Consider the following 26,564-nt stretch of genomic DNA (forward strand, 5'->3'; position numbering starts at 1 on the left):
ACAGAGTATTAATTTACCCTCCGTAAGTTGCCCACTGAACACGATACTGTGGGCCTGTGTTTTGTCTGGTTTGTCCCATCTTGGAAAAGCAAGAAGCCATGTGACAATCCCTCCCCTATGCCTGCTAGCGCGTGTGCAAAAGGGTTTTTATAGGTGGGCACACTGCACATAGCTGACAGACCTGCACCGGCTGCCAATTGTACCTGGACATGTACCAAGTTGTGAGGGACATGAGGTTGCTTGTGCATAGTGAAGCCACTGTCCTTTCCCTTTGGTTCCCATCACCAGTGCACTACCTTACACTTATATTGAAACACAACTGCTATTTTGCTGCCTATTCTCCCGGTTTGAAGAGATTCTTCTGGAGCACTTCACAATCCCTTCTGGTCTTCACCACTCAGAAAAGTTTACTGTCGTCCACCTCCCTGCTTATCCCTGTTTCCAGGTCATTTATGAAGATGTTGAAAAACACCAGTCCCAGGACAGATCCTTGAGGCACTCCACTTTCCACCTCTCTCCACTTCTTTTGTCAATTGCCCACTGACACTCATTCTCTTTTTTCCTGGTCCTCAACCAGTTCCCAATCCATGAGAGGACCCGTCCTCTTATTCCCTGACTGTGGAATTTTCTCAACAGCTTTTAGTGAGAGACCGTATCAAACACCTTCTGGCATTTAGTGAAACTGAGGAGACCCAGTGGAGGCCAGGCAGCCTAAGTAAAAAGTGTTTTTGTTTTTTTTCAGCTGTTGGGGCTATGTAATATGCTACATGCTATGGGCTGGCAAGGGATAGCATTGGTCTGCATGTCTGCTATGAAACCAAGTATAACTTACAATCTTTTCTAAGCTTATGAATTTTCCAGGGTTGTTTTTTTTTAAGCACTGTTTGTGGGGGGTTTATTCCCTGTCTCATAGATATAGATGATATAAATAGTAAGCATCACAAGAGGATCAACTCTCATTGATATTTGCAATAAAACTTTTTAAAAATCCAATCTAAATAATAACTTGGCCTTGCATTTGTTGTCCTGGGAGCTGAACATGATATTTAAATGCCTTTTTTCCCCTTGTGGTGACCACCTCCCTATGTTGACCAATTCCTTCAGTCCCTTGGGTGGTCAACTTAAAGAGGTTCTACTATATTCATCTGTGATACAAAAGCAGAGGCTCATCTTTCAGTCTGAATACCATCTGTGTTCTGACCTAAACCCAAATACGGTATCCCTTCTTTACTCAAAACTACCTTGGAAGAGTCACCAATAACAAAGAAAGAACAATATAAATCAACAACTTTTCAAAAATAAAGAAAAGGTATCAACTTTTACTCACACACAAAATGCTTATTCCCACTATTATCATCCCAATTAGAGCACAAAGCCACCTATCAAAGGAAAAATGTTGACTTTTAGACATCAAAAAACAAACTAGTTGTGTGCTTTCCTCAAGCATTATTGTAATTAATAACAGTAAAATAATAACATGCCTTTAAAATAAGATAGCTTAACAGTCATTATCATAAAGCCTTGACATGTTTTCCAACAAGTATCAAACAATACTGAAAAACCTGAAAATATTGGAAAACTAAGAGATACATTTAAATTCAGCATACCTTCCCATTTTGTGTGCAAGGACCCCAAACATATTAGTTCCAATCAGATAAGAGACACTAGCTGGAATGAAAGCAACACCTGAAAAATATGAACAGGGTATCTTATCAACAGTGGTCCCCGAGTAAAGCATAGAAAAACTAATAAATTCAGACACAGTAATTTTGATTAGAACACATCTAATGGAAGTCCACAGTCCAAACCAGAAAATCTAATATCCGGTCTGTTCCAAGTCTTTATAGGATCTAGCAAGATTATCCATCACATTTAAACCATTATTATGCTTCAAAAAGAACACTTGCTATCAGATTAAACTCTGTGTGTGTGTGTGTTAGAGAGAGAGAGAATGGAACAAAGAGAGAAATTATATATTTCAGATTAAATATAATATTAACATTTTAATTTAAAATAATTAAGGTCAATATTACTGGCAGTAGTTTAGTGATAAAATTGTGCAGTTGTGCAATTGTGTAAAATTGATAAAATCATTTCTAATTTTGGAAGTTAATGTTTTAAGAATTAGATTGCAACTTCTAAACGTAAGTCTCCCTGAACATGGCTCCTACAGTTACAACAATCCTTAAAAAAAAAATCAGTTGGTATGGGTCATGTTTTCCAGTCAAGCCACAGGTGACCTGGTTATGCTTTTTGTCGTGCATAGGTTATGCAACCTATGATGGAACTCTACCAAAAGATGTACAGGGAAATACAATTTCCCTGAACTGAAAAATCCTACAGTCTTCATCAGTACTTGAAGCATATCTGCACTATAAACCAGACATTGTGGACTCTTTGATCAGTCGTGTTTGCTTTTCATAGGCTGAACTTGAGCCAGGACAGAATAATATTTAGATTTGAATGTTTAAGTGTTAATCCGGGGACCACATAGAAAATAGGCAAGTGATAGTGCAAGCCCATGCATGTTTACTCAGATGTAATTCCCACTGTGTTTAATGGGGCTTACTCCCAGGAAAGTGGGTACAGGATTGCAGACCTAGTCCCAAGACCGATAGAAAATTAATAGGTCATCCGTACACAATAGCATGTTGGTCAAAAGGGTAAGGATGGTAGCGACCATTCTCTACGAAAAATCAATGGTTAGGAGTTTTGAAATAAGGGAAGGGGACCAAAACACTGCATCAAGGTTGACATGATTAAGGATAATTCAATTTTGAAATCTTCTAAATTTCTGCACACTTTTATTTAACTCCTGTCCAGAATGCCGCACAACTGTACAAAAAATCTTTGAAATGCGACTGCTAATGGCCATCAAACTAAAACAGTGATTTATACAGATGACCTGCATGTTCAGTTTTGATTCTCATTTAAAAGCATTGGATTTTGTGACGTTATTTGTTTTTTAAAAGAACAAACGGGGAACATAACAGATTAATTGTGAAAGCTCATGGTCTTTTACTGATTTCCAATTGAAACCACATCAACCATGTTATGATGAACAGAGAAAAAAAGAAATCTTTGCTTGTTTGTTTCAAACTATGTAGTAGTAATAATAATACTGGTATTTATATACCGCCTTTCTGGTCATCGGATTACTCCTCTGACTTTATTCAAGGTGGTTCATAGGCAGGCTCTCTCTAAATCCCCAAGGGGATTTTTACAGTAACAGAAAGGTTTTGTCTTTTAAGAAACCCGCAGCATTTCAGTCTGGTATCACTTCTGGCCCCCAGTTGCCTCCCATGCTGGCTGACAAGCAGCTCCTTCATCTCTCACTTGAAGGGCAGCCAAGACACTTCTTTGCTCACACCAAAGAGCAGGTGGAATAGCTCAGCTTGTCAGCTGCTTCACGGAGCTGCCCATGGCCTCAAACTAGTGACCTTCAGATGTTATCTTCAGGCTAACAGAGGCTCTACCCTCTAGACCAGACCTCTTGCCTTTCTTTAAGGTGCTTGGTGTGTTGAACCAGAGGCTCTACATACAACTTACAACATATAAAACAAAACTTGAGTGTGCAATTCAATTCACAGTGGAGAGATAAGCAACAAGGAATGAATGTAAGTGCAGCTACACATAGTTGCAACTTGATTTACTCAGAAGTAGTCTCACTGCTTCCATGGGTGTTATTCTGAAGTGATGGTGCACTGAATTGTAGCCTTGGACTTTGCTGCAAGTGGAAATGAGGATTACATCCTGGTGTTTTAAAAACCAGACCTCTGCCAAACATTTGCAAAATAGAAGGAGGGTGCAGAAGGATTGGGTGTGATCCTGCTAAAGTAGCCATTTTCAACCACTGTGCCCTTGGCACACTGCTGCACCATGAGTGGCCCACTACTGTATTACTAAATACATGCCCCAGAGAGAGCCTTAGGTAATGAAGCTGCTTTTCTCCCAATCAGTTTTAATTCCTACCCAAATCTCGTAATTTTTAAAGAAACAGTACCTGTTTCCCCAATGTAAAGGGAATTCAGTGTAATATTAAATACCCACAATGTTAGTTTTATATGCTGACTCTGGAACATAACACATAAGGGGGAATGACCATATAGAATTATTTACATCTAACCTGTAAGGAAGTAGTCCCCCTTTGAGGATAGTGACCCCAGCATCTGAACCTTGCACTGCCAGAACTCACGCTCTGGCAGCACAAGGCCCTTTGCACTGGCACAAAAGACAGGATGCCTTCGCTTGCTTCCAGGCCCCTGGTGTAAGTGGCTAGTAGTTTGGTGCATGTGGCAGGAGCTCCCAGAGCTTGCACCAATGTCAATAAGTTAGTAGCAGAGAAGAGGAGATTTGAAAGAGGGGGAGGGCAAGGATGGGGAACAGGCTGGAGCAGGGGTGCTCACACTTTTTTGGCTCGAGAGCTACTTTGAAACCCAGCAAGGCCCGGAGATCTACCGGGGGGAAGGAAGCGTCTGACAGACACCCCCTTTAATGTATGGAGCCCCTGCTGGAGTCTAGTCAGTTTCGTCAGTTTTGTTGCTGCATGCCTGAAGAGCAGCTAAAGTGTCAGTTTCAGTTTAGTGTCAGCTAAATATGTCAGTTTCGTCTAGTCACTAGACGAAACTGACATTAACAGTTTGGAGAGACAGGGCTCCGCGATCTACTCATTTTGCCTTGCGATCTACCGGTAGATCACGATCCACCTATTGAGCACCCCTGGGCTGGAGTAAATGGATCTCTACGCCAGATCTCAGTTACAAAAGGTACATGCCAGAACTTACCCTTCATTTTCCAGGCCACCCCACCCTCTTCCTCTCCTCAGACATATGCCAGCTACATAACCAGCATGGGTTCAAGGAGACACATAGGCAGCCAGAAGGCTTACTCAGGGGTAAGGAAAGTTTACCATCCTCTGGCTGGCTTTCTGATCACTTCTCTTCCCCACAATAGCATGCAGCATGTACTGTGTTGGCAAGGATGCATGCTACAGCATGGCAGGGTTTAAGATTGGGCTGTTACTTTCTTTGAGAAAATGAGAGAGAAGGAAAAAAAAAGCAGCCCAAGTGTGTAAAGCAGGGGTGAGCAAGAACATACTAACAACGATTTCAGCACTTCTTATTTGGTTTTAATAGGACTCTGCTCTTTCACTTGCTCATCAGACCCCTGCTAAGTCCAGACTCTTTGTGAGGTAGCACAAAGAAGTAGCACACATACTGTCCTTAATTATATGTATAGCATAGACAATACTATAAAAGCATACAATCTGAAAACAAAATGTGTGCATATATTCACTTGCTTCGAGATAGTTTGAAAGCACCACAGTAAAAAGTTTTGGCATGATCAACACAAACATTCTACAGATCAAAAATACAGTAATCAATGAAAATACTTCATTGCACATTACCAAGCTGCCATTTTCTTGAACACATTGTCTCCATCATCCAGATGGGTAAAGCGGGTTCCAGCATAGCAATGGCCATATTTGAAAAACATATTGATCCTTGAAGAGAGATGGGAAACAGATTGCTCAAATTATTTCACTTAAATTCTAATCAACAACTGGAAAGGGCAACATTGACAGTAATAATATGTACTGTGAAGACTTGCTTGTCAAATATATAGCATTGATTTCTTTTAAATTACTAGGGGGAAAGGAAAATCATTTCATCCTGTAATTTCAGAAACATATTCCAAATGTCCAAAACTATGAACAAAAAGGTTACACTATTTACACTCTGGAAACATGGAAGGCTACAATTTGCAGTTACATTAAGAAAGTCCACTAAATCCTAAAAAGGGCAAGCACAACTTGCACAACTTCAATAGGTGGTGTGCCACGGACTCTGTGGCACTTGGTTGCACACTTTTGACTGCAACAGAATGATGTGCTTCACCTGTGTTTTCGGGAACAATCTTGGGTTGCCCTTGCACTGGCCCAGGAGTATCTCGAAAGTGCCATAAGGCACATTTGCACCTCCTTGATAGACCAGCATGAGGATGCATGCCAGCCTCCCCACACCATTCCCCAGATTTCAGCTGGTGAGTTGTGCTGGCTGAGGGCAGCCAGCATGGGGAGGGAGGGCAGAACAAAGGCATTCCAGGGTGGAGGGGGTGCAGGCAGGCCAGTGGGAGGATCAGGCCCAGGAGAGGGGCAGTACTAGTATCTGGCACAGGCACTAACCCCTCTCACATGGCGTGGCCTGGCCTTACGCTTTGCCAGTGGTGCAGATCCGAGTAGCCCCATAGGGGCAGCTGCCACACAACACAGTAGGCAAGGAGAACAAATTCCTCTTACTCCAAGTTGTGCTGCAATCTGGCCCTGCCTTGCTCTGGATGCAGCATGGGCCAGCTGACCTGCCTGCTCCCCAGGGCATGTTAGGATTGGGCTGTTAATCTTGAGTCCTGCTAGCTCAGATTGGACTTTACTTGGTTAAGCATAGGCACATTTTGCCACCCCTTCTTCAGGCATTGAAAGATAAATACAAGAAGGAAAAAGGTTTGGGGGCTCAAAGCCCACTGTGGGGCTCAAAACCACTTGCAACATCATAAAACTGCCAACATACTAGAGAGATGGTGCCAATGAGAATTAAGATTCACATATATACATAGATGCATGTGCTGATGTTTGTACACTTGAACGTGCAACATATAGCATATTGTTAACTGGGCAAAGAGGCACTTTTCCCACTGGTGCTCTCCTTACATTTAGCAGGGGAAGAGTAATTGTCCCTGTTTACTCCCAACACAGAGTCTTTTCAAGTGGCTGTATGCTGGTGATTGTGGGTCCTTTTGGAAGCATTAGTTATTTGATTTTCTCTTTAAACGGCTTTGTGAACTTTTTGTTGAAAAGTGGTATATAAATACTCTTAATAATAGTAACAGAAATATTGCAGAATAACACTTGTAAAAAATAAGCACATTCAACATACATCTAAATTTGCCAGGTTTTTTCCCTACATAGAATAATGCAAGTGACCTTCCTTCTTTTCTGTTCCACCCCAGAACCCTATTGCCTACAAGGAAAAAGGATTTGCTGTGTGATTTTTAAAAAAAACATTGGTATACATGTGCTTACATGTGAGGTGCTTCACTCTGTACTGCAGTTCAGCACTGAGTATCTTTTAATTCTTATGATGACAATTTAAAAACATATGCTGTTGCAATACAGAGTTCAAGGATCATTTTATCTTTAACATTTCAGTCTAAATTGTCTTGACACAGAGCAACTATTTCTTCTAGAAAAAAGGTTCTCTCTATCATAACACAGTTCAGCAGAAAATGAGCACTGCTGTCACTCTTTGTTCAAATACGCCAAAATGCATTAGACTGTGTATCTAGAATCCCTAAAAACAACCCTGTGATCTCACTATGGTCCCGAAGGCAAAAAGGAAAAGCTCAGCAACATTACTATGAAGAAAGATAAAATGTTATGTCTAATGTAATCTTTCCACTATGGTCTTTACCTCAAGAACTCATGTATCTAGGAGCACAATGAAGTAAATATTGCCCAGTTCAGAACTAGATATTTGAACCTAAGTAAACAACCAAAAGGGTGAATGGGGTGGGGGAACCAAAAGTCACACACACCTTTGCCTCCTTTGCCCTGCACTGGTGTCTCGCTCCATTTCCAGGCAGCCCAAAACACTGCAAAAAGGCTCTGCCTCACCCAGGCAGGGAAATAACCCTGGAGCCCTGGAAGAGGTTCCCCTTGCAAAGGAACAGTAACACTCCTGGAGCCCCTGAGCCAGCAAAGAGGCTGAAGAGTGAAAGGGGGCCCAAAAATCTCTTTAACCAGAACACATGCAGCAAGGTGGAGCTCTCTCACTTACACAGGAGAAGGTGTGGTAGCTACAGAAGGGATTGCTTTAAAAAACCCAGGGAGTGTTTGCCAGTTTCCCCCCCCCACACATTGAGACGGTGCAGGCAATCACTGACACAAGCAACACCCCCATTGTGCAGGCTATCACAGAAACAAGCAAGCCTTCCCACCAAGCAAAGCCTGAGATTTAGCCTACAATCCTCTCCACACTTTCCTGGGAGTAAGCCCCATTGACTACAATGGGGCTTACTTCTGAGTAGAAACGCATAGGGCTGGACTCTTAAAAGATCAGCATCCCAACTGTGAAAGAAGCCGGGCAGCTGGCAACGGGGAGGGCTAAGTACTGAAGGGAAGGGATTGATAACAGCTGCCTTAGTTTCCTTCTATCCAGAAGTGTCAGGCTGCAGTGTATTTGCGTAACACTATGGAATTTAGCACAACATGCTTTTTTGTTAATCATGCCGAGTCACAGAACGGAACTAACGCGGATAAATAGGCTCCACCTGTATATAACCAACACATTCCTGTAAGTGCACACTGGGACAAAAGATCAGGAGAACCACATAGACAGTCAAACAATCCACAATTACTGATCCTTTCATTGAGAAACTTGTGACAAACCTTTAAAAAAAAAAAAACTACTGCTCTGTTGAATCTGGCAACTGTATTCAGTGGTCATGTGGGTGTTTTTTGTTGTTGTTTTTGCTTTGTTTTGTTTTTTTGCCACCACCAAACAGAGAACAAAAAATTAGTGCCATTGTCCAGGACTGAACTTATGAGCATCAGGTAGCAGCCTGCCCAGTGGTCCCAGGCCAGGTACATGCCAGAAGGGGGTGAGAAGGCTTCAGTTGGACAGGGCATGGACTATTGGCCAATGAAGCAGAGCACACCTGCCCATGCTGCAAGATTCTGCAGGAGCCTTTCCATCTCCTGGGAGAGGAGACATAGGACGCTGAAGGTGACAGGGCAGGGATGGTGGAACCAGGAACGGAAGAGAGACAAGTCAAGGCCAGGAGAATATGTGGACCAGGGGTGAGAAGGGACCGGCTGAGGGTTGGAAGTTAGCCAAAAAGGAGACTCCAGATCCCTGGGTGGCTGGAGAAGACCCTTAGGCTGAGGAGGAGTCGGTGCTGTCAACCCTCTCCCTGCCTTTGTTCTAAGGCCCACACCCAGGGAAGGAAAAGGGAGACAAGACAGTTGGGCATGGCCTGGGAAGCCCTACATAGACTGCTGAGCCTATACCTGCAAGGACCCCAGTGGCAAGCAGGAGCTCAAAGCCCCCCCCCCCGGCCCCCAACAACCATATAAAATGCTGCTATGTAATAATTGCAATACCTGCAGCAATAATGATGTATGGATCCCTCAAGAGTGTCAGTAACGATGCTCCCTTCTGACTCTATTAACAGATAAAGGCAGCTCAGGGTTAGGAAAAGTGCAATTTAACCCATTTCTGCTCAGCCCACAGGTGTACACATTTGGTCCCTGCAGCATTTTTGCAACATTGGCTTAATATAAAATGGTTTAATATAAATGCATTTTTAAAATGATCTGCTAAAGTGCTTACTTCTGGTTGTATCCTAGATGGGTGTAGAATTAGCAACTGTATAGCTGAGGGAAAAAATTGCAAAAATAGGTTTTAAAAATATATATAAGTAGTAATTCAAGGTCTTGTCAAATTACAAATATTAATTCCAGTTACCTCCATCTAAAACAGCTAATGCTGCTAGTACCAAGAAAGGCGCCGCCTTCCCCACAAACTCATACATCACACTTCCAAAAGGAGGGCCCACTGTGAGGAAAAAGCATAATTTATAGTGTGAATTTTCTTAGTGTTGTTTTGGGTTATAGCAAGATCAATAGCAAAATCACCAATATTTTTAAAATTACCATTCTAAATCAGTGGTTCCCAAACTGTGGGTCTGGAACAATGGTGGGTTGTGACCTGATTTTTGGCGGGTCACCAAAGGGTGCTGGAAAGACCAGCCTCAAGCCCTGAGGCTATTCAGAAATCAGATATTGCGGCTGCTAATTACCCTGCAAAGAGCTGCGCTCCTGCAGTTTGCAAGCATGTGCAAATATAGGGAGATAAAAGTTTGAGGGGTTTTTTCCTGGTTATTATTCCTTACAAACAAACAGACTTTTCTTTCTAGCCCTCCTTTTTAAAAGTCTGGTTAACCTAGGTGGGTCCTGATTTAGTGTCATTTTAAAAAGTGGGTTCTGGGGCTAAAAAGTTTGGGAACCACTGTTCTAAACGCCTATTGCTCCTGTGGGAAAAAGGTTATGGTGATTTTAAGTGTTGCTTTCCTACATATGACAAAACAGAATTTATAACCCAACCGTACAAAAACTGACAAACAGCTTAAAATTTGCCACAGTAGCATTTAGATAGTTGCTGTCCACAATGTCAGCTATAAAATGTCAGCTATACATGAGAGTATCATTGCCCATACCCTTCAGGACACCTGTCGTATTTCTTGGATTTACAGAGGGAAAGCTGCATCAAAGATGTGAGGGTTAGAATTATCGTTAGCATTTACAAAACCCTTTAAATGTAAATTTTATACCAAAAATTTTAGCTACATTACTAAAATGAACTATATATTGAAGAGGAGACAATGCTTGTATATTAACAGCTGAATCCCCTTTGACTCTGAGCACAGAAGCAATTCTGAGTCAAAAAACACAATCAAATGATATAAATCAGAAAGACTGAATGTTTAGAGATTGCCATGTGTATGCTTCTTTCCTGAATACATTAGTATAGAAACTCTTCTTACTATTTGTTTATAAATTGTTTTAAAAATTCACATTAAAACTATATGTAACATTGCTTGAATACAGATACCAGCAAAAACAGAATTAAAATCTGTATCAGAACTGTTTATGCATTTATTGCACCCTAAATAAATGCCTTCACTGTATGATAGAGGTACATATGAAATTTTCTAAAAGCATAATTTCAGTGAATTTCTTCTAACTGACCCAATACTCCCATTGCCATGCCTCCCAAGGCAATCCCCATTGCGTTGCCTCTTTCTTCATCGTCAGTATACACGCTGGCCAACATACCCATCCCTGAATAAAAAGAAAACAGAATTAGGACGGTTTGTTTGCAGTGTAAGAGTGAGGCAGGAAATTACATAGCAATATGAGCAGTCAGGTACACAGGAACATGCTTCATGTCAGTAAAACCTCAGTAAGCTCGGATCTGAAATCCTCTTGAACTCAGAATGAAAAGAATCCCAAGAGTCTGGAGGGATTATAAAGCACATCTCTCATTCTACAGTAGATATTAACTCAACTGGATTTATGCAATTTATAAAAGAGCTTCTGAAAGCTGAATAAATTTGACAGGACACAGTGTTTTTAGGTATAACTTCTCTGTAGTACAAAACAAAAACACCAAAATCACAGAAACACCAACTACAGAATACTAATCCAATTCCATAAAAGAAATTAATGGTAAAAATGACTGTAGTTGAATATTTTTTAATCATAAAAAATGATAGACAAACCAGAGTTAACTTGATTACTGATCAAAAACAACAGATTTAGTTACCACTAATTTATATATCATACATGTTGGTACCTACCAGCTACAGAAGAACAAGAAGATCCTACACCTTGAAGGGATCTTGCTATAAATAGCAACTTATAGCTTTCTGAAAAGGCAAACACTGTGGAAAAGGCAAAAGTATTATTTTTAAAGCTGGATTAAATCTAACTAGATTTAAAAGTTAAAGATACACTAACTGCTATCAAAACTCATTTTTAGCTGTAATCTTTGACTGTCATGTCACTTTAAATGCAGCAAGAAAAAATAATGCCATTACCATTGAGCACTGTTTTTCCTGTATCTAGGCCTTCTCTAAGAATACAGAAAACAGGGCACAAGGAGGCATCTTTAATAAGGAGTCATCTGTGCAGATATTTCACAATACATTTACCAGAAAAAAAAATACTACAGGAAGCACCCCAACCAAAAGTTCAAACTCACTAGCGTACATTTTATACTGCAAAGAGCACAAGACAAATCAGGCTAATTCTGACACATGGAAAACATCACTACCACACAATTAATGAAATGTCACCATCTAAGAAGCCACTTTAATCAATGACAGAGGGCATGTTGAGTGGTATTCCTTCTCCCATTTTTCTGGAGCTGCTTGCAGGTTGGCATGAGAATAAAGACAGATGTAGTAGGATTCCTTCCCCACCCACCAACTCTGTGTTGCTGGCTGCAATGCTTTCCATTATTAGATCAAGAGAGCAAATCTGTCAGGTTCCAAGTGTGTCCAGACTAATCCAGTAGGAGTGATCACGTCTGTATCACATCATTAGGAAACAGTTAGGTTCTATAGGGGAGAGTTTCTCAGCACACTAATGGTTGCTTCTAACTAGAGGTCACATTTCTTGTCATGTTCTCTGGCACTCCCAGAGCAGAGATCTACCACCTCAGAGACTGACTGTCCCTGCATTATAGGAGAAAAGTTTATTTCTTCTCTGTCTCTCCTCTCCACTGCAACACCTGATGATGGAGACAGTATGAAAACAGCACTTACTAATTGTTGAGAGAAACATGATGCAGAAGCCAGCAAACATGGGAATCTGATAGCCTATTCTGGAAAACAGAACCAACACAATATTGCGGCTTGCTAGCATCTCAAAAGAAACATTTCTTACAGCCCAATCCTATGCATATCTACTCAGAAGAAAGTCGCATTAAAGTCCATGGGGCTTACTCCCAGGCAAATGTGGATAGGATTTCAGCCTTAGTTATTCACAAAACTAAAAAAAGTAAATTTACTTGGGTTTCCAAGTGATCTGCTCAGGTTGTGATTACTCAGCGTTAACTAAAATAAATCAGGAGCTCAGACCATTCACTGGACCCGAAAAATGATTTTCTAACTTCTGTACCAATGGCAAATGTTAGGAAGAATTAAACATTACCCCAAGCACAGCGATATCATTAAAAATACATTCCCACATTGAATTCTCCCTCGTCTCAATTGAGAGAAAATCAGCAATTACTGACAGCATATGTAATCATTGCTAAGACTGGATGACAAGACGCATCCAAGATTATAAAACTGTCTGGTGATGACAAAAATCATTAATGGGACGACATAACCATTGATGGGTATTGTGTGGCAGTCAAAGTGGGGAAATGAAAGCACCTGCTATAAATCAAGATCAAATTCTGCTTTCTGTTACCAGAGGGCAACTTTTGCTGTTTCCAGGTTGTAATACAGAGGCCTAGTCAAAATAAAACACTGTAAGTCCCATTTATTCTGAGGAAAAAGACTTACACATGCATGCTTAATTCTTCCATTGAAATCAATGGAAGCTTACACATGTTCAAGTTTTGCTAGACTGTGTTCTTAGACTGCGCACTTAGTGTTCAAAATATTATGATTTATTTCTGCCACCATTTTCAGATGATGGTACCTTGCTACTATTTCCATAGAATAATAAAGAATCTTGTAGCATCTTAAAAGACTAACCAATTTCTTTCAGCACAAGGTTTCATGGACTACTATTCACTTTATCATGTAGCATTTTTCATAGAGAACTCGGAGCATGAGAAAGAGCAGCTTTCTGTGAATCCACTGTGAAGGCCACTGTGAATCCATGTTCAAGTTGAAATTTAGTCCTAGATCTCCTGTGTCTTCTTGACACAAGTGAGAAAAGATTTTTGCCTACAACATACACTTTGGCTTCTCCTACAATCCTGGTCCATGCATGTGCTTGGTCTCTCTGATTGGATTAAGGGCCCATCCAGCTTTCCAGCACTGGTGCAGCCATGCCAACAAGGTGTGAGTTGCATCCTACAGTGGGCAGGCAGACACAGAGAGCCTCTTCAAGGTAAGGGAACATTTGTTCCCTTTCCTTGGGGTTACATTGCAGCTGCATTGGCCCTGGAAAGTTAGATAAGATTGGTCCCTAAGATACTTCTGAAAAGTTATTTTTAAATTCACTGGGAACATAAACACAACAAGAAAAATTAAAAGAACAAGACAGATTTCTGCCTGAAGTGTACAAGACAACACCACAGTACTGGTAGCAAACAAGAGAAAAAGCATACCTATTTGTCATTGGCCCTATAAAAGGGTTAGTGATAAGCTGCACTGTTGCTTTGGAAGCAAACAACAAACCAACTTGAACATTTTCATTTAATAGGTCTTTGTCTTCCTTGGGGCAGTCAGACGATGATGCCTTAGTCATATTTACCACCATTTGCTCTGTCTGAGCATGATAAAAATCTCCTGGCGTTGTCCCTTCAGAATGATTTCCAGTACTCATTGTGGAGTTGTCGTAATAGGAGAAGATACTCTGAAAACTGTCTGAGCTTAATGAAGATGCCTTTGGCCTAATAGTTGGGATTTCTGTCGCATTTTTGGGATGTTTTATGCTGTACAAGTAACTTGGAATGATTGGCACTGAAAAAAATGAACAGAAAAAATATGTAAATTTCATATAAAAGATTGTGGAAATATTACCGGCAAAGTACAGAGATGTTCATGGCCTTATACTTGAGTTGCTTCCAGTCTGAGACGTTCATTGCACTTCATGCAAAATATATGCATGAAAACCTTTCAGGCTTTCAGAGTACAGTACATGGGATCCTCTGTCAGAAAACATGACAAAATAGCTAATTTAGGGTCCAATCCTATACAATTTTCCAGTGCTGATGCAGTTGTACCAATGGGGTATGCACTGCATCCTGTGGTGGAGGGGCAGTCACGGGCTTTCTCAAGGTATGGAAACGTGTTCCCTTACCACAGGTCTGCATTGTGGCCACACCCAAGCTGTAAAGTTGGATAGGATTGGGCTCTTAGAGCTCTCTTAAGACATACATACACAAAAAATTATATATTCTACAAACAACCAGATGGAAACTCCCAATTTCAGCAGTCCCAAAATGACTGCAAGTCAATCCTCTCCCCTTGCCAATTTGTTCCACAGTTCATCAGAGCTCAGCGTCTGTTTTCAGTGCAAAGTCTGGAACAAATAAAAAAAGAGACTGGACTAAACTGAACTGCTCTTGAATATGCAGTATGAACTACTAAGTCAATAAAGACCCCATACAACAGGTACTGGAGAATAGTCTCCAGACAGAATGGAGCCCCAATATTTTGTTTCCAGACATTAAGCACTGAATGTGGGAGAGGACATACACTGGAGAGAGGAAAGTACCTTTCTGCCCCCTTCACAAGCACGCCATGGACAGGCAGAGAAGATACAAATGAAAATTCTGAGATCCTTAGGACTATCCTGCATCACTACATGGATGGAGCTTGAACTGCACACACAACAGGAAACTGAAAACAGAAGCCACACCTGAACTAATATACTTTCTGCATATATTAGCCAGCTGAACCACCACCAAGTCTTCAATAGTGCTCTGATATGAATGACAATACCTCCAGTTATTTAAGGCTCATAGTTTAAAAAATAATTTCATACTCTTCTTGCCATAAGGTGGCACAACAAAACCTCACCTTATCTACCTTATACCTTTCAGTCCCTGGGGCAAAGAAAGCACTGAAATAGCAAGATTTGAGAGTAAATATAATTAACTTTCCATACAGAAAATAATGGCTGTTTCTAATTTTACTTCTGTTTGCTGCAATGCACAAGAATTGAATTAATATATTACAAGTCATGTTGTTGTTGTTGTTCAGTCGTTAATTCGTGTCCGACTCTTCGTGACCCCATGGACCACAGCATGCCAGACCCCCCGTCTACCACTAACTTCCAGAGTGTGTCCAAATTCATGTTCATTTCCTCCCTGACACTATCTAACCATCTCATCTTCTGCATCCGGGTCTTTTCTAAAGAGTCTTTCCTACTCATGAGATGTCCAAAGCATTTAAGCTTCACCTTCAGCATTTGTCCTTCCAATGAACTGTCAGGGTTGATTTCCTGTAGGATTGACTGATTTGATCATTACAAGTCGTAGTCAATACATATTAAAAATATCTCAGACTATCATTTTCCAGAACTCTTTCATTTACTCTTGGTCTATAAGATGTTCTACATACTGTTCAACAGAAAAAATAATTTAGTTAGAAGATTTATAAACCACTTTTCCAAATCTCAAGTGATGATGAAATACAGAGTTGTATCCCAAGGTTAGTTAATTATGACTATATCCTGCTCTTTATGTAATACTTGCCAAGTGTGTAATGTGCTTCACGTACATTATTTTGGTGTTGTTCTTACAACCCTGTAAAGTTAGTATTACTATACCCATATCACAGATGTAAAGCTGCACATAACCCATTTCTGCCTGGTCCACAGGTGTACACATCTGGTCCCTGTTGTACATATGCAACATTAGGCAAAAATGGCTTGAAGTCTTAATTGCATTCTAATTATATTTACACAAAAAGAAGGAAATGAGAGCTTATGAAATAACAGATGCAAGTGAGGCAGGCTTATCAGGGAATATTCATGACAAAATCAACAGTCATTTACATACATCCTAAGTGGCAAATGTCCAAATCTATTTAATGCAGTAAAAATTATGTTTATCCAGAAAACCTGTATGCTGAGATAAGCGAAAGGATTTCAACATGAACATCATAGAACAATCTGTCATATGGCAATGCGCAGGGATACTTTTCTATTCAGAAACAAAATGTTACTTTGACATGAATATCATATCAACCTTACACAAACACTAACTCCTCAAAATCTTTCACATACTGCCGCCTGCCATCAGAGCAAGCCCAGAGACAGCAAGACAACAAGCATGTGTTATTTCTTCAAGGTGGGAGAACTGTCTAGAACAGTGCTTCCCAAACACTGGTGTTTGGGGGTTGGGACCTGATTGTTGGTAGGTCATGAAACTGACAAGCTGATAGCTGACAAGAAAAATACACTGAGCCCTATGGAAAGTGAAACTGAGTCGCACTGCACATTTATTAATGAGTAGGCAAAAGTGTCTCAGTTCATATCAAAGGGCAGGCTGAAAGGAATGCAACACTATCAGAATGGTCCCAATCCCATGAATGTAGGCCCCCCCAAAAAATACTTGAAAAGAAAGTCAGCCCTCCAAGCTGACAAATTATATTGAGCCCTATGAAAGCGAACCTGAGCCACATGTGCTCATTTACTTGCAAGTAAGCAAATGTGCCTTAGTTCCTTTTGAAGGTCAAGCAAAGGGGAACACTAGGCCACTAGAATGGTCCCAATCTGATGAACGTGGAGCTCAACAAGTGCTCTAGAAGGTGCTTCCCCCATAATACAAAGAACAAAAACCGAGGCTTGAGCTAGTAAGGTGAAACTTTTTTTTAGGCTTGTACAGCTAGGTGGTCATTTTGAATGACCAATAGTGTGTCATTTTGAAAAAGTGGGTCCCGGTGCTAAAAAGTTGGGAACCTCCTATTCTAGAAAGATGTGTAGGGCTGAGATGGTAGATCATAGGTGAGATAGCAGGCACAGATGTTAACTACCCAAGTTAAAATCATTTGGACACTTGATTTGGAAGACACTCCGATAATCATCTTGAAGTGGCAATAACTAGACAGTTAAGGAAAACCTATATTTAGGTTGATTAAAAATTATATAATTTTTCCCTAGATGCTGGATTTAGCAAACCTTTTAATACACACAAATTGACTCACAGCAAATCTTATTCATGTTTACTCAGAAGTAGGTCCCATTTGATTCAATGGAATTTGCTTCCAGTATGAGCCCAATCTTATGCATGCCTGCTCAGAAGTAGACAAGGATAGGATTGTGCCCTAGAACTACAGCCATGCCAACACAGTGCAATTTAAGTTGTCCAAGTTTTTGAGGGTATAGGTATGTAGCATACATGTGCACTTACACCTGAATGCGTTTCAGTTTAATATTGTGGATTACACCTTATAGTGCAAACAGTAACTTCTGCTGAGAATATCAATAATAGCGTTTTGAAATGCTGAAGAAACATATTTTAGGCTAGAGTTGCTTTACATCACTAAGGAAAAAAGATCTATTTAAGTAACTGATTTAAATCAAATTTCTAGCTAAAATATTTGAAGTATACATGTCATCCATGTAATTTGTGCAAGTAATGGACAAGTGAACAGAGATTTTAAAAAATAGATTTATTTATTTTTTTTAGAACTTCAAGGAAATTTCCCTCATTGGCAAAACTGACAGCATATCTTACTTAGGGCACAAGCCTAACCAGGTCTACTCAGAAGCAAGTCCTATTTTGTTCAGTGGGGCCTACTCTCAGGAAAGTGTGGTTCGAACTGCAGCCTTAGATACACAACAGAACAATACAGCAGAGTGACGGAGATAAGTTAAACCTAAGTAGCAAGAGGCAGGAGCTATGAAGTCATGAACATATTTAGAGTGCTAAGCAGATACAAACATTGTTAATCATTTATCAATCTGTCAATTTTTTCTAATTAACTATACTGCTGTGGAGCATCATTCAAAAGCTCTGGTCATATAACCAGGACCAGTCTAGCCACATGCCTCCCTCAAGTGCCAAATTGGGGAAGGAGTGGCAAACTGGCAAGGGGTGCCCCACTCCCACCTCTTCTGGTCTGCTATCCACCAGAGAACTAGGGGTGCAACAGCCCATCTCTTCCTCCAGAGCTGCTGCTTCAAACGATCGCAGTAGTAAAAAAGCAAGAAATAGCTGCAGAGTGATCCTGTTCCAATTGCTTGAGTTTCAGAACAGAATTGCTCAGTTCCGGTGGTGTAGCTGGAGGGGGGCAGAGTACTCAGTCTGGTGGCGGGGGCTCAGCGGGGCAGGCAAGTGGTCCTCCCTTCGGAGCCATTCCCATAAGGCTGCCCCCCCACTGGGAATGGCTACAAAGGGAGGGGCCGCTTGCCCACCCCACTGAGCCCCCCCACCAGACTGAGTGATCCGCCCCCCCTCCAGCTACACCACTGCTCAGTTCTGCCTCCTACTTGCCAACCCAGCTAAAAGGCCAGGTGGGCAAGAAGGAGGGAGTGGTGGAGCTCAACCCATGACTCTTTCCACCAACCTCCAGCCCTGGTGCCACCCCCTCCCTCTTACTTCCTTAATTCTGTTTTAAATATTGTTTGTTCTGCTTCAGACAAGGCTGGGCATAGCAGGGCCTCTGAGAGGAATTTTATCAGGGTCCAATATTTCTTTTGGGTCCCTTTCCTTTTCCACTGCATTATAATTTCATACAATAATTGGATCATAATTTCTATGAATTACGATATATAAAACTACATAGGCTTACACAAAATGTGGATGCTAGTCTTCACACAATACATGCAAACATTTTCAGAGATCCCAGAAGATTTCCAGCTTCCCTCCTTTGGCTCCTACACCCTCTTTTTGACCCCAGACTCAGGTACTATGTACCCCCTGTATCCCCTCTCATGCGCCCTGATGAGATAGGAAAATGTAAGAGCACAGGAAATATTTGGTCCCCCTCCTTTGGCTCCAAGGCCTCCCTTTTCACACTGGGCCTGGATACAATTTACTCCCTGCACCGCCCTTTCATGGGTCCTGGGGTGGAGTAAAGGAGGAGATGATGAGAGCTGCAGGTAAAAAAGGAGGAGGTGTGGGAGGCTCTGTACCACACTGCCTCACCCTGACCACATGGCTACTTCCCTAAGTAGCCAGGTGAGTGAGGAGGAGGTGGCTGTCAGCCCAATCCTGAGCTGCCCAGCACACAGGGCTGCATCTAGTGTGCCTCAGGCAGTTGCCGCCGCCTCCTCCTATGCCTCAATGGTCAGTTCAGGTGATCATCTAAAGTACGAGTCTGTCCTCATGATTTGCACATTCTCCCTAACCCCAGAGCTGCACAGAAAATTGAAGAGTATCTGTTTTGTCTTTGAATGAAGTGTTCAAACTTCACTTATTTGTTAGAATTTAAATTCAGATTTCATTTTATACAAGGTTACTTCTAAGGGATACTCTTATAACTGAAATTTTAAATGCAATTTGTATATAAAAATTTGATTTAAAAAACCAAGTGTCCCATTGTCATCCACTCTTATTTAGATATTTATATTCATCAACAGTTCATTTAATAGCCCTCATCAAACAGTGGTATCAAAGCAAAGTGTTTGCTGTGTTTTAGCCATTTCAAGTTTTTATATTTCCTCATAATCATAGCTTCACAGCACTAAACTGTCCCCTCTTTTACCACCTTCTTATCAAAAGGCCAAGTATCAGCAACATCTATATGAACAGCTACCTAAAGCAACCATCTCACCATGGTTAAGCTGAAGCAGAGTTCTTTCATTATTATAACATTTGCTTGAATCAATCTTGTTCGTATAAGTAGACAAGCAAATATAGACATATATGGATTTAAGGCTGCAATCTATACATGCCTACCTGGGGAGAGTCCCACTAAACACAGAAGGGTCTACTTCTGAGTAGTAGACAAGCCTGGACTGGCAATGCAAGAGAATTTCAATATAAGGTAGTCGCTTATACATGTGGTTGTTGATTATGCATTGCTGCAGTCAATAGTATCCCCACTGGTTTCAAATGTGCATACAGAATTTATTTATCCAATCAATGATGCTCAAAAACAAGCAGTTGGACAAGTTAATTAAATTTGAGACTACTTTGTTAATCTATGATGACTAAACACTCTGACAATGCAAACCAAAATAATCTCATTTAAAAAGATGAAAAATCAACAGGAAACATACATTTCAAGATTTATCTTCTCCATCCTTTGCAAAACCACAAAGGAAAAGAAAGGAAACTGCTGGGGAGATTAAAAATACAGTACTGAAGTTGCGATATTTCAGGCATATGAATATCTTTTTACACAAAGCATCAGCCAACAGTGTTTAAAAACATAAATAAAAGCAAAATACTTGCAATGGTAGGAACAAACTTTAGAAATATGTCCCAAAAGACCAACTTCATTTATAATGGATCTGCAATTGCATTTTCAGAGCAGTGCCACTCTGTGGCTCATGTTCTTGAAAGTTCGGTAAAATAAGCAAGTAGGACAATAAAGGTTCTACATACCTACAACAGTAAGCAGCATGTTGTCCAACAGCAGTGCAATGAAGACAATCAACAGTATTAGTTTCCGCGATTGCCGACTCTCTCTGAGCCAGGTGAGGACACCGAATTCACTCCAAGCCATGATTTAGTTTCCCTTGAATAATGGCTTATACTGAAAACATTTTAAAAAGGATATTTTAATGCAAATCCACAACTGTGGAAGAATCACTTCATTTTGTTTTCATGGCAGTCTTCTTAAGGGAGTGCACGATTCCCAGTCTGCCACCCTAACAGATGTGTTTGCTTCTCTTCTATTCTCAGGCATAATGGGGAGAGCTCTGGGGCTGCTTCTGCATTTGGAACCAAATCATAATCTCCAACTAAACCATTTTTTCCCTGTGTTCAGCAATTAAAAACATAATTCCAGTCAGGCTCTCATTGTTACTATTCTGTGTTAGCACTATACATTATGATTTGTATCTGCTCTTCTCACAAAACTGAATACAAAAAGAAAAAGAAAAATGTAAGCACAGTTTGAAGAATGGAAATAAAAACAGAACTAGATGTAAAAGAAGCCTGTCACTTATCTGCCCATATTGAAGCTGAGGAGGTACAGATGCACTCAAATACATGAGGGTTGGCTGAACTGGTTTAAATGCCAGATATCTCTTGCTGTTTCATTTACCCTTCCACTTCTGTGTTAATTAATCCCTCCCTCTGTACACAGACCCCTAGGCAAAAAACATCAAGCACTCAATGTTTCATTTAGAACTTTCTCGAAGCATCGGTGGACCGCGTACAGTCAATGAATATGTATCGTTTTCTCTTTCTCAAAACTGATACCTTTTCATGATCATCTAGAACTCCAAATGTAGCACATGGACTGTACACATCTTAAATTCATATTTCTCTATAGGCTCAGGAAGTTGATTATGGTTTGCTTCACCCTTCCAATAATTAATTCTTGGAAGTTCTAAATTATCACTGCTTACTATTCTGACAAGTTGGCCTCAACAAAAGTAGTCATTGCTAACAACAAATTTAGGAAAGCCAGACACTTGCACTTGTCTCTTCCAAGTCCTTCACAGGTACCCTGTTTCCAAACACTCTCCTGGACTCCTGACCTCAATGCTTTAAATGGGAATAAGGACAAGGCATCTCAGACAGAATAGCAAGGAAGGTGTCAGAGGAGGAGACTATCATTTGAAGTAGGATTGTTCTCTGCAAGCCCCTCAAGCTTCACCCAGAAAACAAGATGAGTGCGCTAAATTTTCAGATCCCACAGCCAGATTTCCTCCCCCATTTCCCACCTGCAAATGGAGAGAATCTCCACCCAGCCCCCTTACTCAACAGGCAGGAGCTGCTTCATATAAGCATAGGGTAAGTATGCAGCTTGCACAAAACAGACCCTTGTGGCCATGAAGTCCCAAGCGCAAAAAAACCTCACTATGCACTCTCCCTGAATAACTTTTACCCCAGTATAGTAATACCTTGACTTTGGTTGGGGACCATGGATGAAAAGTAAAAAATGGATGACTGTTAAAGCATGGCCATATTTAGCTTGCAAAATTTATTTTGGATGGGGAAAGTGTAAATAACTAAGGAAGTGAATGCCTGAGAAACCTAATTAAACAGAAATAAAGGGAAAGTAAACATAAGAATGTTGATGATCGTTGTGAAAGGTCGGATGAAATCGGACTAAAGAGGTAAGCAAGTGGCTGAAAATTGAAATGTGACTATAACTGAAAACTGCTGGAAGATTAAGGAGATGAAAGTATTGCTGTATACATTCATAGGGCCTTTTTCCTGCTATTTTTTCCCACAATCGCTTTATGGGGAGATGCATAAACTGGTGTTAAGGCCAGGTATTCCATGACTACCCACCTAGCAAATCTTAGTTGTGAGGCTCACCAGGCATATATGATGGGAGCACCAGGTGATTGGCGCTTTTCTTAACAAGAACAGATTCTGCATGAGTACATCTCACAGCCAAAAAGACATTTCTTGCATTTTGATGGATTTTCACACTGACTGCCTTCTGCCAGTCTTCATCTGCAGATTACCAACTTCCTGCCCCCTGTTTGTGCCCTCTCCCCTTAAAACAGGGGTGCCAGAACTCGTCACCCTGGGCATGGTGGTTGGTTGCCTCTCGTCCAAGCCCCCCCTCCTTCTCTCATCCCTTCGTTGGCTGAGCCCCAGCCCTGAGTCCCCACCGGAGATTAAGCCCATTTCAAACACACCCCTTTCCTTGGGCAAGCTCTGATCTCGCCCACACAAGGTCAAATTTACTCTCCCCCCCCCCTACTCTAGGGTTGCACCATCATACTGCCCCGCTCCAATCCACAGGAGGCAGCAGACACACACTGGCAGGGGCAAGTTGGGGGAGCCAGAACAACCAGGGCGCCTAGGGTGTCCTGCTTGCAGCCCAGGTGCTTGGCTCATGATGCACTACTGCCCCTGCCCTTCCACGCCTTCGCTGCCCTCCCTCACCGCTCCTTTCCCCCCAGAGCCCACTTTCGCCTCTCTCCCTCTCCACGCGGCCAGCAGCCCCGCTTACCCTGCCGGGGCGAGGCTTGCAGGTCGCTCTGCCCGCGCGCCGTCCGGACGCTCGCCCAGGACTGGAGAGCTGGCTGCGCCTCTGGGCAGCGGCACTTAGCAGAGCCTCCCCTGACGTCACGGCCGATCCTTATCGCGCACCAGCACTGCCTCCAGCAGTCCTGGGCTGGAGCGCAAGCAAGGGGCGAGGACGCTGCCCGGGCACTGTGGCGGGCGCTCCAGGAGAGCGTGGCTCTGCTGGCAGATGGCCCCTCGCAGCTGCCGCGCCGGGGATAACTACTAGGCAGGCAAAGCGCTCATTTGGCCAGCTGGCTGCGGCTGGCTTGTCCGTCAGGGACTCGAGGAACAGGATGCTGACCCAGGTGGTCACCTCCTCCCTTCGGCCGCCTTCCTTTGCAATCCACTGGGCGTCTTGGGCGGCCAGACGGGTCCTGTAGCAGCTTCACGAAACTCCAGGACCTTGGAAGAAAAGCAGCTGGGCTTTGCCTTTGATTGACTGACTGACTGATTGATTGATTGATTGGGCTTTTATTAACCCGCCCCCCTGCCTTTACTCCCTGCACTGTAATGGATGCGCTTCTCCAATGGATCCCATTCCCTCCCTACACAACCTGAAATGCCAATGTGCATTTCACATGAAGGAGCTCGAAAACCAACCTGAAATAAATGTTTGTGGGAGTCCGTTTCCATGGGCTTTCTTATTTCTCCACTTACAGCAAAGGAAGAGCAGGGTATAAAACTTTAAAATAAATAAATTTGGGTTGGCTGCAATACTACCTAAGTGTAGGCAACCTTCAGTCTCGAAAGACTATGGTATCGCGCTCTGAAAGGTGGTTCTGGAACAGCATCTAGTGTGGCTGAAAAGGCCAATCCGGGAGTGACAATCCCTTCCACACCGGGAGCAAGTGCAGTCTGTCCCTGGTCTGTCTCCCTGGCTATGGGCCTTCCTTCTTTGCCTCAGACTGCTGGCCAAGTGTCTCTTCAAACTGGGAAAGGCCATGCTGCACAGCCTGCCTCCAAGCGGGCCGCTCAGAGGCCAGGGTTTCCCACTTGTTGAGGTTCACTCCTAAGGCCTTCAGATCCATCTTCACAAATACAATCAAGTTCAGTAAGTAGAACATATTAATAGGACAAATTGGATAATTATAAATTTTCCCAAAATACCAGAACTCAATCAGGCTGCAATCCTAACCTAACTTTCCTGGGAATAAGTTTCATTGAACACAGTAGGACTTCTGAGTAGATCTGCCTAGGATTGTGACCTCAGGAACCTGGGGACAACTTGCATGTGGGTGCATGATGTGAGGAAGTTGAAAATCCAGATAGATAAGGTCATGTTTTCTTCATGCTTTTGACCAATTATCCAGACCGTCAACTTGTTGTAAAAGGGGTTGCACTTTCTTTGCAGGAACAGGTGCGCAGCTTAGGAGTAATCATGGATCCACAGCTACTCCTGGATTACCAGGTGGCATCTCTGGCAAGGGGGCCTTTGCCCAGTTTTAGCTGTTGTGCCAGCTGCAGCAATACCTTGGGCAGGTGAGCCCAGCCATAGTGGTCCACTCCTTGGTGACACCTTGATTAGATTACTGTAACATGCTTTATATGGGGCTGCCCCTGAAGATTGTCTGGAAATTGCAGTTAGTGCAGCTCATGGCAACCTGTGTAGTTGCCAGGGCTAGGTAGTTTTAGTCTATCAGAGATCACTATTCTGGTGGCTGCACTGGCTGCCAATTTGTTTCCTGGCTCAATTCAAGGTACTGATTTTAACCCTTCGAGCCCTTTACAACTTGGATATCTAAGGGACTGCTGTATAGTCTGTCCCATCCCCCAAGAACATCGAGGAGGACCCTTTTGCAAGTGCTGCCCTTATCAGAGATCAAAGGAATCACAGCAAAAAATTAGAGCCTTCTCAGTGGTGGCTCTGCAATTGTGGAACTCAGTGACGTCACTAGGGTTTGTGTCACCCAGTGCAGGAGGCCAGCTTATCGTCCCCATGATGCACCTCCTCCCATGCAATGGCCAGGGCAACGCTCTTAGGTGGTGGGCCTGATGACGCATCATCACCCTGCCCCCACATCATCACCCCACCCCTGCATCATCATCCTGCCCTTGCATTATCAAAATTGCACCTTTAAATTGCAGTGTCATACAATCAGCCTAAGGGCGCAATCCTAACCCTTTATGTCAGTGCTTTCCAGCACTGACATAAGGGCAATGCAGCTCTGAGGAACATGAACAAAACATTCCCTTACTTTGAGGAGGCCCCCATGAGTGACACCCAACTGCAGGATGCAGCACATGTCCCATTGGCACCGCTATGCCAGTGCTGGAAAGCACTGACATAAGGGGTTAGGATTGTGCCCTCCCTAAGTGTAAGTACTTGAATTTATTTCTGCAAAAGTGAACAGGAACAAATGCACAAACAGTGCAACACTTACTGAACACCTTATTTCTTAAAAAAAAATAAGGAACAAATAAAATACACAAACATGCAACACTTGGTGAACAGCTGCAGAGGCATCACTGGGGTCTGGTCACCTGACTATAAAGAATAAATTACAATATCATATGTGCAGCCTAAATGCAGTGGCATCACAAGGATTGTGTTCTGCCAGATTCCAAGGCCAAGCTCTGCCTGGAGAATTATGCCCACTTTAAGCAAATTAGCTCCCCTTCTTTCCCCCAACAAATGACCCTGGTTCTGCCCTGCAGTCCTGCTGGACCCCATCTCCAGGGTAGCTCACCTGTTCAACCTGCAGAGGTCCTCTCTCCTGCCAGCAGCCTCCCATCACTACAGCAGCCCCTTGGTCCTCAGCAGGCCTTGGGCACAGCAGCCACACACCAAACTCCAGTGTCTCCAGCAGTCCATTAGTCACAAAGTCAGTCAGAGTATCCAGGGCAAAGTCAATAAGCCAAGTCACAGTCCAAGGTCAGATTCCAAAGTCAGTCCCCCATCTCCAACTGGTACTCCTTCTACAACCCACACCCCCCTTCCTGCCTCAGGTGCTCCTTATATCCCTGAGGGCCCTATTGCCTTCAAGTGGCTGCAGCTGTGCAGCACACTCTGCTGGATGCCCAGGCCTTACCCTTAAAGGGGCCACTGCTGACACCACATCTACCTCCTCGCCAGATCTTCCACGATTCTAGTGCAGATTGTTGTAACCCCCATTAACTTCATTTATGTATTTATTACTATATAAGAGTACAGCTCACCCAACAAATCAG

At 42.4% G+C, this 26,564-nt stretch overlaps 1 protein-coding gene across 2 annotated transcripts in view; it reads right to left on the reverse strand.

Moving 5' to 3' along the window:
• Positions 1–20,925, reverse strand: part of SLC18A2 (solute carrier family 18 member A2) — a 29,183-nt gene extending 8,258 nt beyond the window's left edge. Inside the window, exons 1-11 of one of the 2 annotated variants that reach the window (XM_066620869.1) lie at positions 20,805–20,925; positions 13,908–14,262; positions 12,385–12,443; positions 11,416–11,499; positions 10,805–10,897; positions 9,522–9,611; positions 9,387–9,430; positions 9,158–9,218; positions 5,408–5,503; positions 1,608–1,686; positions 1,328–1,379 (exon numbers count right to left, since the gene is read on the reverse strand). In XM_066620869.1, the coding sequence (XP_066476966.1) occupies positions 1,328–1,379; positions 1,608–1,686; positions 5,408–5,503; positions 9,158–9,218; positions 9,387–9,430; positions 9,522–9,611; positions 10,805–10,897; positions 11,416–11,499; positions 12,385–12,443; positions 13,908–14,262; positions 20,805–20,925 (1,134 nt within the window). The remainder of the gene's footprint in view (positions 1–1,327; positions 1,380–1,607; positions 1,687–5,407; positions 5,504–9,157; positions 9,219–9,386; positions 9,431–9,521; positions 9,612–10,804; positions 10,898–11,415; positions 11,500–12,384; positions 12,444–13,907; positions 14,263–20,804) is intronic. The other variant, XM_066620870.1, reaches the window with a different exon arrangement.
• Between the last annotated feature and the right edge of the window lie 5,639 nt (positions 20,926–26,564).

This window comes from Tiliqua scincoides, chromosome 3, assembly GCF_035046505.1.
Source record: "Tiliqua scincoides isolate rTilSci1 chromosome 3, rTilSci1.hap2, whole genome shotgun sequence".
NCBI classification, from domain to species: Eukaryota; Metazoa; Chordata; class Lepidosauria; order Squamata; family Scincidae; genus Tiliqua; species Tiliqua scincoides.